Source organism: Seriola dumerili, unplaced genomic scaffold (assembly GCF_002260705.1).
Source record: "Seriola dumerili isolate Sdu_G_001 unplaced genomic scaffold, Sdu_1.0 BDQW01000052.1, whole genome shotgun sequence".
Taxonomy (NCBI): domain Eukaryota; kingdom Metazoa; phylum Chordata; class Actinopteri; order Carangiformes; family Carangidae; genus Seriola; species Seriola dumerili.
In genome coordinates, this window is record NW_019174307.1 from 19543859 (window position 1) to 19557640 (window position 13782).

At 38.6% G+C, this 13782-nt stretch overlaps 2 protein-coding genes across 2 annotated transcripts; one reads left to right on the plus strand and one right to left on the minus strand.

Annotated features, from left to right (window-relative positions):
• Positions 1 to 3863: 3863 nt before the first annotated feature.
• Positions 3864 to 7059, plus strand: pdcl3 (phosducin like 3). The gene is made up of 6 exons (XM_022740803.1): positions 3864 to 3951; positions 4701 to 4821; positions 5097 to 5187; positions 5421 to 5564; positions 6130 to 6338; positions 6474 to 7059. The coding sequence occupies exons 1-6, from the start codon at positions 3946 to 3948 to the stop codon at positions 6620 to 6622; spliced, it is 720 nt and encodes a 239-aa protein (XP_022596524.1). The 5' UTR covers positions 3864 to 3945; the 3' UTR covers positions 6623 to 7059.
• Positions 7060 to 7475: 416 nt separating this feature from the next.
• On the minus strand, positions 7476 to 12351 carry nms (neuromedin S). Its single transcript, XM_022740915.1, has 7 exons — positions 11941 to 12351; positions 10470 to 10516; positions 9849 to 9905; positions 9455 to 9481; positions 9313 to 9366; positions 8386 to 8457; positions 7476 to 7512 (listed from the first exon to the last, which is right to left on the minus strand). Exons 1-7 carry the CDS (start codon positions 12011 to 12013, stop codon positions 7507 to 7509), a joined length of 336 nt encoding a protein of 111 aa, XP_022596636.1. The 5' UTR covers positions 12014 to 12351; the 3' UTR covers positions 7476 to 7506.
• Positions 12352 to 13782: the final 1431 nt, after the last annotated feature.

Consider the following 13782-nt stretch of genomic DNA (forward strand, 5'->3'; position numbering starts at 1 on the left):
CAAGAACATCTGCAAAACCTCTGTTCATATTCTCACAACTTTTAAGAGAAGGATCACAAACCGAATCAAACTAAAAAAAAGATTAATTTATCAAGATAATTTAATAACTGGAAGAACTTCTTAGAAGCGCACACATTAAAATTATTGAAATGCCTACACCCACAGCAAATTTATTCATGAATTTAAAGCCCTTATAGTTCAGATTAGATAGATTAAAAATTTGTGGTGTCATAAAAAAGGCATGTCTGCAGATTTGAGCTGGAGACCCTGCGATAATATAGCAGATTTGTCATTTTTGTCTGTATTACTATCAAAAAAAAACTTTATTTAGTTGATATGAAGATAAATGCATCAGTCAGCCATATGTCAAAACACAAAAAGCTTTAGGCTACACAAGCTGTAAAAGCAAAATAAGTATAAATATATTATTAGTAGTTGATTGATTGATTCACTGATTGATTGATCATAAAATATAGAAGGCATTTATGACATTTCTGGTTCCTGAAAAACCGTAACAGAGTGAGAGCTCTTCATCCTATTTTCTTGTCTTCCGTATTTCACCAACTTTCCCTTCCGCCAGTTCCGGCAGAGAGCCACTAGCGGTCCTGTGATTGGCTGTTGACCTGACAGAGCGTTCAGGTGTTCAGTACGATTATTATCACACAAAGGCATTTGTTATTCAGTCCATTCATTAATAAGACAAAGATCGAGCCTGAAGGCTCTAAATATCCTGTCTTTTCCCGCTGTTTTTGATTCCATTGATGATGATACCTGAATGACAACATATAATAACTATTAATAATTACTTAAATTTTACATTTAAGGCCGTTGGTTGATGCAGTATAATATCCAAAGTGATTTAAATGTATGGAGGTAGATTTGAAAAAAATATTTGTGTGAACAAATTGACAATCCGTGTCAAATAAAAAACACACAAAACAAAACACACAAAAATGTCTAGCTAATATAGGGTAAAACAAATTCCACGAATAAAACTTATCTGTGAATATATTCAACTATTTTAGAAATAAATGAAAAACATTGTGGATATCTTCCTAACATTTACAACTTTAAAACAGACATTTATAAATCAATTTTCTATTTATGAAGCGAAAAAGCATTTGCGTGTCTCGATTCTACGCGTGTGGAAACAGTTTTGAGACAAACTTTCAGCCAGTCTAAACGAAAATCGGCTCGTATCACTCGGCCACTTTCGGAAAACATGTGATCGCCTGCTGACGACGCCATTTTCACTTTTCAAAGTAAGAGCTCGCGGTCTTCTACGAGCAGTTTTTCTTCCCAAAATAATTTGTAAGATATGAAGTGTCAGGACCTGGTTAAGGTCGTTGATAGTATGGCTGTTGGTGGTGATATTTGTTTTAAGAAGTGACGTCTTACAATTTTATAGTTCATTGTTAATATGTAGGCTAAGTTAACATTGACTACAACATCGGCACTCGTTGCCATGGCGACAGTAAACATTCATGTTGCAGACTAAGGGAATGAAAGCAGGGTGCTGGATTTTATACACTGTGATGATGAAGATTCATTGTAAATATACCACATTTCATAGCCATCCAACCTGTAAAGAGATAACTGGTGTCATTTCTTTACCATTTAATTTATTGTAATCATTCAGTCCATTTGCTGTTTACAGCATGATTGGTATTTTCTACATGTAGGCTATAACTTCTCCATATACAGCATTATAATAAATATCCAGTCAGAGATGACATAAATAAATGAAGATAAACATTAACATGGATAACACTGTTAATGTTGAGACGTTAGACTCTATTTTGGAAAAGATGTTTATTTAGAAAGAATAAATGAAAAGTCATCATGCAAACATACATACACAAAACATAAAACATACAAAACCACTGTAAATGTTAATTAAATGACATTTTAGAATGTTTCTGCCAAAACCAGTTATGCATGAATACAAGTGTATATAATATATATTACACCTTTTGGTACAAAAACTCCATCTGGAGCATCTGGTAGGAAAGAATACTAAGAGATTTTAGTTTCACAGATCAATCAATGGATTTACAAAGTATTCTAAAGTCACTTAGTAGTCACTTTTTTTTAGATTTTGATTTGCAGTCTTATGTTGCAATTGTTTAATTCATTCGTCAATAAACTATGCCAGCAAGCTAGGTGCTAGCTAATGCTTATGCTAATGGTTGGGGAGGCGGCTAGCCCACTGGGGGCATTCTGGGGGCCATGCGCCCAGCCAGAAAGATAGCTCCCGTTGGACACTGTCTGACTTACCTCCGGTTCCGTGCAGTTGATTTCTCCGTGCAAACAGGATATGAAAGCAGTATGCAAGAAGTGCGGTCCGACTGGTTGCTGGAGTCCAACAACCCACAACCAGACCTGAAGCACACCACACGCGTCTGACGCGGCACAGTACTGTTCGGCGGTTGGCCTGAATGGCGTTTGTTAATTTCCTGCTCTTTTCCCCATGCCAGCCCTTCCCTTAGATGCAGGATGGAATCAGGTTTCATAACACGCTCTTTTACTAAAAGACACTTTTACACAACATGAGTGCTTACATCTTCATGGACACAGAGTCAACCAGCAAACATCACGTCCATAAGCAGCAGCAAAACTCCATAAACTGCAGCAGTAAGTGAAGGTAAACTACAAGTATAAGTCCAGCGGCAGCTGTGCAGGAAGTTAATAATAAATAATAACCACAACGTTCATAAACATACAGTCCATTTGAAAGTAATTTTGACTAAATGAAAGGCTTAAATGTCACATATGTTATTCCTGTGCCCAAGAACAGTTAAGTATGTATTATCTTTCCTAAAGCTAGACATCAGAGAGAATCTTTAGCGAAAAAAAGACAAATAAAAAGAAAATGCAGTAATCCAATTTGTATTTTCATTTTCAGATACTAATGTGGGCGTTCAATGGATGGAAACTGAAAGCTATGGACTATTAATTTTCCAAGACTTAACCTGCTCTACAGTGACCATATTCAAAAACAATAAGAAAACAACGCCCATAGTCCACTGCATTTACGTTTACGTCACTATCCTCTTTTGGGGTCAAAATGAAAATGAAATCTCTCAGTCCTCTCATCAAGGCAGGTCATCAGTGAGGATGTCACTTCCTTGTCAGTGGCAGCAGCTTGTTTTACCAGGGCATACATGGCACAAAGATCCACTGTGATATGCAGTAGCCTATTTAGTGCTATTGAAACTTTGTGGCTGTGAGGATGAGTAAAACAGAAATCTCTCTAAGCAGTTGAACAGCCTCTCTCCATGTGACGTCACCCGCTCTGTGTTGTGAACTTTCCGCCACATACACACAAATGTAAAAATCCAGAAAGGTCCAGAAACGTTCATGAAATTTGAACTGTCACTGTTCAAAAACTATGAATGGGATTTCTACAAAGGTTCAATGTTATTTCTGCAAATAGATTGACAATCCGTGTGTAATCTATAAATATAAAAAAAAATATGGAGTTAACGGGAATGCCTTACAAAATGTGTGTGCGTGTGTGTGTGTGTGTGTGTGTGTGTGTGTGTGTGTGTGTGTGTGTGTATGTGTGTGTGTGTGTGTGTGTAAGCACCTGTTTGGTTTGAGTGAGCCACAAATGGAATGCTGCGCTCTCGCTCCTTATTTGGTCATATTGAGCCTCAAGAGGATGTTGGTGTCACTTTTATTATTGTCCCACCCATTAAGCATCTGTTCCACGTCTTTTAAAACTGAAATTACCCATCGTAGCGTCAAAGAAGAGAGACAAACTTACCTGACTTCAAATATACTCTGCTAAAGTGTTTTTACTTTAACCTTGGACGGACTGTGTGCTTATTTGAAAAAATTGTTCGTTTCTGTTTCCTGCCGGAATCGGTGCGTGTGCGGTCCTTCTGTTTCCGTATCTGAGGAGAGCAGCGGTGTGGTTTCTGAGGAGACTTATCTTTTAAAATGCAGGTTGGTAAAAGCTTCATGAGACTTTTAAACGCTGTGGATTGATGTTGCTTAATGAGACAATTTAACAGAGGCTGTTGTCGACGAAGTGTATCGAGATCATTTTAGAGCAGAGCTGTGGAACTTAGCTAGCAGTGAAGCTGGGCGTATCAACAGTTCAGAGTTAGCTTCACCGTTAGCTAGCAGATTGCTCAATACTCCAAACCTGTACAAGACACACACACATACACAAAGAACATGAACATCAAATTAGCTGGTACTAAGGCTGAACTGGTTTGTGATCAATCGATTACGTGGTAGACAGAAATTTAGCTGATAACGGCCTCGAAAACTTAAATACTCTTAAGTGACACAGCGGTAGTAGAAATGTCGTCGGGCTGTGATGTATTTCGACTTAACCTGTAGTCAGTTCACAAAATGTTCAAATTGCAACAGTAATCCAAAATGCTGACGTAAACTTCCAATTCTCAAGTTAAAGGAAAAGTTGGTTAAGTTAAGGTAATATTGTACCTTAAGTGTTCCTTAAGTATCCCCTTAACTACTAAATCGGAAGCTATGACTCAGAAACTAACTTCAGCGTTGCAGTGTCAAATGGAAATCCTCACATTTAAGTGTCTGAACAATCAAGCTGTTATTATGAGATCCACAATAAAATCCACTCAGATAGTGGTAACACAAGTATATTGCCTTTATACGCTCACTTTCTGTACTTTGTAAAAGGGACCTGTGTATGTGCTTTGTTTTCTCCCCAGGACCCAAACGAAGACACAGAGTGGAATGATATCCTGAGGAAGAAAGGCATTCTTCCTCCCAAAGAGACACCTAAAGAGGATGAGGAGGAGGAGGAGCTGGCTCTCCAGCAGCAGTCTGTCGGTAAGCTGGTGTACACATCAGTATTTCTTTGTGGCTTAATGTGGGAAATGCATGTTTCAACCACACAAAATGTGGTTCAAAGTTACAGTTTACCCTGTTTGGTTTTATTTGCAGATGTACAAATGAAAACCATGAAAAAAATCTATCAAATGTAATATTTTTAAAAAAAGTTCAGTGTCGGCTAATTTGACCCTATTCAACTGATCACTGTTTACACAGTTATTTTCAGAACATGTCAAATCAGCTGCTGCGACTGTTGTTGTTTCTCTGAACAGTTAAAACATATGAGAGCATGACACTGGAAGAACTGGAGGAGAATGAAGATGAGTTTGGTGAGGAAGATGAAGCTGCCATCGAGATGTACAGGTGAGTGGAGGTTATGCAGGCAGGGGATTGGTGTATTGAGCACCTCATGGACACTGGGTTCTGCTATATTTGTCAATTCATCATAAAGTGTGTTTGTAAAATTTCATGTCCATTTCATCCCAAATATTGTAGTTAAAAATCTACTCACCATTTTCATATGAATTTTTGAATCTCTGACTGAGACTCTCAGTTCAGTCTGTCTGTATACTGACGTGAGTTGCGTCTCTTTGCAGACAAAAGCGTCTTGCAGAGTGGAAGGCAACTCAGATGAAAAATGTGTTCAAGGAGCTGGGGGAAATCTCAGGGCAAGACTACGTCAAGGAGGTCAACCAGGCTGGGGAAGGCATCTGGGTGGTGCTGCACCTCTACAAACAGGGGTAGGTCATCCAACCACATCAAGCACTTGAACGTGACAAAAACTCTTGAAGGCTTGTAGATGTAGTGCAGAAAAAAAACTGAGTTGATATTATGAGTTGAGTGAATTGTATGCTGCTGGAAGAGCTGGGTGAATTGACCCTTTAGACCCCAGACCCTTGTCTGGGTTGAGAATATTTGCTTGTCCTCTGCTAAACTCATAGTTTTGGGAAAACTTTAATCCAAAATACCTTCTGGTTGAATATGAGAGTGTACATGTTGAGCAGGACTTAAACCCCAAACCTAAATACTGTCTGTTGTGTTTTTTTGGTGCTAAAAGTTAATTAATGGATTAGATGAATAACAGAAAATCAGCAACACTTCAGTTCAGTAAATTGTCAATAAAAGATCTAAAACATTCTCTGCTTTTATCTTCATAAAAAAAATGGTTTTTTTTTTCACCCTGCATCATCTGGAACTTGTGTTGGGAACGTTTCACTATTTTCTTCTGACCCCCTAAATGCAAAGTGACAGTGCAGCACTAACAGCTCTTTCAACTCTGTCTTCTCCGTTCATGTTGTTTCCCAGCATACCTCTGTGCACCCTCATCAACCAGCACCTGAGCATCTTGGCCAGGAAGTTCCCCCAGACCAAGTTCCTCAAGTCCATCTCCACCACCTGCATCCCCAACTACCCCGACCGTAACCTGCCCACCATCTTTGTCTACTTTGAGGGGGAGATGAAGGCGCAGTTCATCGGACCCCTGGTCTTTGGAGGCATGAACCTCAAAGTTGAAGGTAGGAGGAAAAGTTGCTCACTTAAAAACTGCATCACAGACAAGCTGTTGTTTCATTGTGTCTGTTTTTTTGTTTTTTTTAACGCAACTTTTACGTGAAGTGAAGGGTTTGTAACTTGCCTTGTGTCTCTCCCAGAGCTGGAGTGGAGGTTATCAGAGACCGGGGCAGTGAAGACAGAGCTAGAGGAAAACCCCAAGAAGCAAATTGAAGACAAGCTAATGTCATCAATCAGATGTTCGCTCCCTACACGAAAGGACAGTGACTCTGAGGACGAGGACTATTAGGAAAACAATGCCTGTCACTCTAAACCAGGAAGACCATGTGGCTGCTGTGTGGGAAACACTCAAAGGACCCTGAAACGTTTGACGATGCTTCGTGCAGAGACGGTATCTCCTTTTATAAGCAAGTACAATTCATATTTTAACCATGTAGGTGGCGCTCTTACACAGGGCTCAGTCCTGCTCAGGGGAACTTTGACAGGACACTTGGCAGGAGAGAATCGAACCCATGATCTTGTTGTTGAACCTCACTGTACGTCTCACAGCGCAACAGTCACCCTTTTGTAATTTGAAAAAACGTCCAACTTCACCTGAATCTTTACAAAAGCATCAAAGACAAATTTTAACTTTTTTATTATGTTTGATCAGTTTGTCACAAAAAGTACATGTACTGTATTTAAACCTGTTAAATTAAATGTGAGTTCACCTCTTTGCCACAATAATGGTTTCTTTTCTACGAGCCTCTCTTTTTTTTTTTTTTTTTTTTTTTTTTTTTTTTTTAATAATCTGTGTCACTGTCGACCATAAAGAACTTGCTTAAGAGCTTATTTTGAGTGTTTTGTTTGTATTTTGTGACACCCCCCTTTCGTGTGTAACAGTGCATCACGCCAAATTTGCACTTAGGAACATTTCACCACAAACTTACACCAATTGACATTTGGAAGCAGGAAGACACGTGGCAGCCATGACAGTGCAGTGCTATATATATTTTTCCATCTATACAATAATTTATTTTCTGTGAACAAAAAGTCTGCTGGAGATTCTCTGCGTCGCTCTTTCAGCTGATTTTGGACGGGATGTCCAGAGGAGAAGCCGCTTGCTGCTCTTCTTCTGTTCTCATTTCCTTTTCGTTTTTCAGGTTTTCTTTTACAACATCCCCTCGGGCAGTTTCAAATCTTCTGTTTCATTAGCAAGATGGAGAGAGAGACAGAGAGAAGTCAGTGTCAGCAGTTAATCGTACCTGAACAGTGATGTCGTTTAACGTGATTTATACTGGCGCCTTCTTGATCACTGTCACTACTTCTTTGTTACCTGAGTAGGAAGCTTCCTGAAAAGGTTCATTCTTAATAGGCATTGTTCCCTCTCAAGTGCGTTACACAATGATTAATTGAATGGGAAACATGAAAAATTATGTTCTACTACTCAAATTTAGATTCTTTTTCTCAGACTCTTCCGTAATTTTTTTTCTTTTTTTGCCAATAAAATAATTCAGGCATCCTGGCAGAGTTAGAAGGATTTCATCCCTCTCATATCTGTTAAATATTAAGCTACAGCCAGAAGATGGTTAGCTTATCTTAGTATTGATCTTTTCATCTACATAATTCCTGACAAGAAGGGAATTAGTGTATTTCCCAAAATACTGAACTACTTTTAAATACTGGATCGTTTTGCCTTAGATGCTGCTTCATTTTAAAGCGTCTCCAGCGGCAGAGGTTTGGAGTCACTGTTCTCAAACACGCCAAAACAAGAAGCTTCCTCTGTGTCTTAACTGAATTAACACACTCCTGCAACTTGAATATTTCAAATTCCTGCCCAGAAATGTTGCCTAAAAATAGTTTTTCATGTGTCTGTGATACTTTTTCAATGTTTATGGTTTTGACATGACTGTTTCTTGTGTGCATTCTCTTCCTACAGCATTTTCTCATGTTCCTGTGGGGGGAGGGGTCATAGCTTTAATCTTCTATAAAAAACAGCATCTATTGATCTTCTAGAAACATACAGCTGACAGTTACAGACTTAAACCATGAATGTAACTTTAGTTTTCTCACCAGAAGTAGCACCTTCTTTCTCCTCTGGGAAAGCTTAGGCGACAGTCGCATCAGAGGGTGAACGGAGTGAGACTGGAGGAGGAAAGAGAAGAGTTTTCTTAATGATGATGACCTGCTGTTTGACATGGCGGATGTCTGAGTGAACTCAAAGCAGACTTGTATAAATTTTTAAGGCCGTGTTCGGATCAACAAAGACACTGATCAAAATTGACATGGGTCTCAATCTTTGTAGGTGCTGTTATAATTAGTGAAAGTACAAAATATTACAATGGCTTTATTTGCAGTGAGGTAGATCATAATACTACTGTAGGAAGTCCAAGGAATCAGTCCAGTGAATGGACTGACTTCTTACAATCACGTCATTTTAGCTGCATAAAAAAGATCAAAACTTTTTTGGTAGTGAACTTCTATTGAATGTCACTTCTGTTATCTGATGGTTTCTAATTTAAATCATTATTTTGCCAGTTTTTAGTTATATAATTCTTATTTGGTCGGTTATAGACAAAGGCTTTTGTAGGGGAAAGAATGTATTTCTCAAAGTAAAGTGTCAAAAGAGTGTCATTTTAGTTCATCCCTGCAGCCCTAGAAAAGAGATTTTAATTCAGGTTCACACCTTGCAGCAAAACCAAAATGTAAAGTAATAATTTATTTTTGATTCAGCTTCAAGCACCAGAAAAGTCAGGAACCTCCTCACTGTCAGTGGAGCAGCGGATGTCATTTACTTACGCAGACAGAGGTCAAAAGATTATATTTTTCTAAAATGATGTCATTCACCTTTTGAATGTCTTTAAGGAGTAACGGCCACCTGGTCTCGTTCACTGTGAGCTCTCAGAGTGAACCAGCAGGAGTCAAATCAACCACTATGGGCAACTGATCCAACATTTTAAGACACTATGACCGTACAAGACGATTTGTTCCTCTGCTCACCTCATGCTGTACAGCTCCAACAGAGTTACGTGCTTTGGAGTAATGAAACAGAAACTGAAAACAAAGAGGAGACATTTTCAGTCAGTGAGCTGCTGCTGAGCAAATATTAGAAATCTGAAAAAAAATAAGGAGGAAAACTTACTCTTTTGAAAACATTCTGGACTTGTTCCTGTGGAGAGTCACAAAATCACATAGTATAATTGCACAGAAATCACAAACCACTTAATTTATAAAAAGCTGCAATATAATAATTTTATGATCATTTAGCCCCTTGCCACATAATAGCACCACCTATGTCTGTGATGGAGGCGTGTCCAAATCTTGCTTTCAGGTTGTGATCAGCAGTTTCAGAAAATGTGTTTCTACTTTAACAAAACCCCTTTTCTAAAAACGTGAAATTAGTTTTGTATAAACAGACCTGGTAAAGAGCCGATAAACAAACCAGACCATCAGTGTTGTGTTTACAGTTAATTTACTGACGTGGTAAATCTGACAGAAAATACTGTTGTGTATCTTTAAAGTTTAAAGTCACCCACCTCATTCTGGTCTCTCCACAGAACGTCACTCAAATCATCACTTTGGATGCCGCGCACCTGCAGACAAAACAACACAATTCATTACGAATGAACAGTGGAAAGCAACACTGGTGCTATATCTGAGTTTCAACACTGACCTCTACAGCATCCAGGAGAAACAAGAGAGATGTTATATTTCCTACATTTGGACTCAACATCTGCAGAACAGTGGCTCTATGGACTCATTCTTTGGTCCAATAATACTTTATCTCTGTTTTGTGTTGTTCTGTTGTTCTTACAGACCATAGGTGGTGGTGATCACATGAGATTGCGCAGACACAAGATGTTGGTTAACCACTGAGTTAGAAAAATGTGATAGAGCTGTTGATTCATGATCAGTGTGAGGACTCTTCAACCACCACGCCTCCTCTGACTGCCCTTCTGTTTTTCTGTGCAAACCCTTTAATAATGTTCATTTCTTTACTCACAACCTGGAAATAATTTATCATAAGAATCAAACATCACTTGTGGAAATGGGACCAAAGGAGAGAGACTTAGAAGAAAAAAAAAACACGCATGCAGTTGTCAGGAAGTCATAATGAAATAGGAACAAGTTAAAATGTGGAAAAGATAAGTCAGTACCTGTCTTAACGCCAAGCCATCTTCCCACCGATCATAGGGGCTGGCATCTGGGTACAGAGCACATGTTTCAGTCATTTATACCAATGGAAGTGTTTATATGGTACAAACACGTTATTGCCATTACAATAATGAATACGTTATACAACAATACTATAATAGTATATAGTCCATAGGACTCTAAAGGTGTTTGTGTTGTGATTTTATTGTACTTAATTTTAGCAATATGTTCTATAAAAATCTTTGTACATTATTCTTATAAGGGCTGACAGGAAATACTATAGCTATAGCTACAAACAGACCAATACCTGCCTCTGCTCCACAATCAGAGATAAGAAACTACATTTTAATGAAAATCAATCTAGAGGCTTTCTAAAAAAATTAAAAAAAAAATTTTTTAAATCTAATTATAACCCGCAGTATCTTGAGATAATGTTGTTCACTGTAGAGGAGTATCCCTCAGTCTCAACACTTGAATGGTAACTTAACACCAGCTGAAAGTCTTTTTTTTTTTTCACTGAACTCCAGTGGTCGAAAGTGAAGCTGATGTTTTGCTCAGGATGTGTTCAGTACATCCTGAAGTCACTGTTGCTGTGTGGGTGTGGTTAGTGGAGTAGCAGAGCACAAACTTTCAACTACAGCAGGTCCATTTTCAGCTTCGTATTAAGTCACTTGGTGATTAAAGTAACTAAATATATTTACCCAAGTACTGTACTTAAGTATAATTTTGAAATGCTTGCGTATTATTTGAGAATTTCAGTTTTATATCACTTCATACTTCAGTTCCACTTTATTCCATTCATTCCATTTTACTGCATTTGAAAGATAAAGTTACTGCTTATTTTGTAGGTCCAGATTTTATATGCAAAATAAATGATCGTCTAAAAAAAACAATGCACCTTTATAGATTAATTAATCAATTAATTAATTAATTAAGCTATTTATCAGCTATCGATTAATTAATTTCCAGCTCTGATGTCTGATGAATGAAAGAGCAAACTAAAACAACAAGGCAAGTTTTTGTGTCCTTGAAGAAAATATTCACCAACCAATTCCACCTAATAATTCTGATTAACTGCTTGAGTATGAAGCAAATTTACTTAATAAGAATCAATGAAGACATTAGTAACACGTTATAAAACACTTGTTTTTTGCGTAAGGTTGAAAAAAGTACTTTATGGCATTTATCACTTTAAATAAACTTTATCATACTTTATATTTTATCTCCTTCCATCACTATATATGATATACTAGAGTTATAATATTGTTCTATTGTTCTATAATGAGCTGTAACTTTGCATCCTTTGTGCACCCCAGGATTAACCTACTAGATGTGTTTTAAAAAACAAACAAAATCCAAGCCAAAAACAAAGAGGGAAAATCCACAATAAAGGTCCAATTAGAAGACTAATTTTTGACCACACAGTTTACAGGTTCACTTGTGTATTAATCCATTTCAGTAGAGATCACCCACCTGTTGTGCTCCAACATCCAACAAACCAGAGTAAACATAAAAGAAAAGGCTGTGGCACAGTTGACAGAATCATGTCTCTGAGTGTCCTCGCTCCTCTTCCTCTGTGTTAGTTGCGCGCTTTTTGGAGAGGCTCTGCCTTGTGGTTCTCACCGGACTTCTCACTTCGATGCGGTTCGGTTCGGTTCGGCTCGGCTCGGCTCGGCTCGGCTCGGCTCGGCTCGTTGAACTCGGTCCCCGGCAGCTGTGTGGTCTGACCGCTGTACCCTCTGCCCGCCGCAGTTTAAAAGCACACAACTGCAGGCTGACAAGCATCCTCTCATACGTAGAGGTGACCAATCACCACACCCGCGTGCGCAAATCCAACGCACCCTCCACCCCCATCTACTCTCTTTTCTCCCTACACACACACACACAGACAGACACACACACACAGTTTTCTGGGAAAACCATTTGACTGGGAATACTGGGCTGTGTGTTTTTGTTTTTTTTTAACAAGGCTGTGTTGACGTCAGGTTTTATCATTAGTAATATGACTGGAGCTTGAAGGGATGATAACTCTGATGAAACGCAGCTGATGAACTACAATAAAAGTTGTAAGAGAGGTAGTAGCTGGGATGGGAACAGGTTACAGTATAATATTTGTAACGCTCACTGCAAATTATTCCTTATGTACAAGGAAAAGCTGGTCTGCTAATGTATCCAACCCTATATTACATTTATTTTGTTGCTCATCTCTGTTGACTTCCTAGTGTATTATGTGAAATATTTTTTAAATATTTTTAATGGATTTTATTTGTAGAGAGTAGGAGAGAAGACAAAGTTCTTTGCAGTGTAATGTTACGCTGTATTTAACAAGTTGTTTTAAGTCCTTTTTATGTGTTTTTGGCACATTTCACTGTCAACCGATAACCTTCATGTGGGCTGGGAACTTGTATATGAATGACACAAACAAACTAGTGTAATGCAGGCACTATAGGTTAACATAAAGCGAGATCTAACCAGATATTTTTGCTTGTCAATCTCCCAGGCCCTTTAGAGGTCTCAGGCCTCGGGCAATCACCCCATTGCTCTTATGGTTAATCCAACTTAATCATCAGCAGGTCAGTGGGTCGTCAATACATCCATTAACATTTGTCTCTTGACCTCTCTGTGTGCCTGCCAATCAGGGTGCATAGAGTGTCCTCCCTTCTGAGGAGAGGCTGTGACATGATGTGCAATTATGATCACTTCTAAATACCTGGTTAGTCTTTCTATTTGTGTGACATATTGCCTTGTATTTTTTGCCTCTCCAACTTCTTTCAGAACAGCTGATTTTTAAGGCACCACAACTCTTAGCAGCCATTGTTCAGTCATTATTGCACAAATCGGGTTTTCCTATATGCAAGTCAGAAAGTTGATCCAAAGCCTGACTGACTGTTGTTTTATTTAACTGATCAGGTAACAGACCTGTCTTCAGGTTGTGCGCTGATGTGGACACTGTATGTTGTTCTGTTCAGGGATTAACTGCTCCGATCAGGTAGACTGGAGATAGAGCTGCATTTAGCCAGACTTGTTTGTCACATTAAACTAGGGAATGACATTTCACTGACACCTGATTTTACACCAAAACCTGACCTTTCCAGGAAGAGTAAAGGTGACTGCTCATTGTCACACAATTTGGCTTAATGTCAGGCTGCTCACTGCCCTGCACTGTGGTGTAGTTTGGTGGAACACAATGCAAGTTTTGGTGCATCACCTGTTCGTCAAATAGAAGAGTGGTGGCACCCGAGATTCTGTAAAAGATCATATAAAAGGTCATATTTTAGGGCATGTGTAACTTTCACAGACTTATTTTCCTCTGCA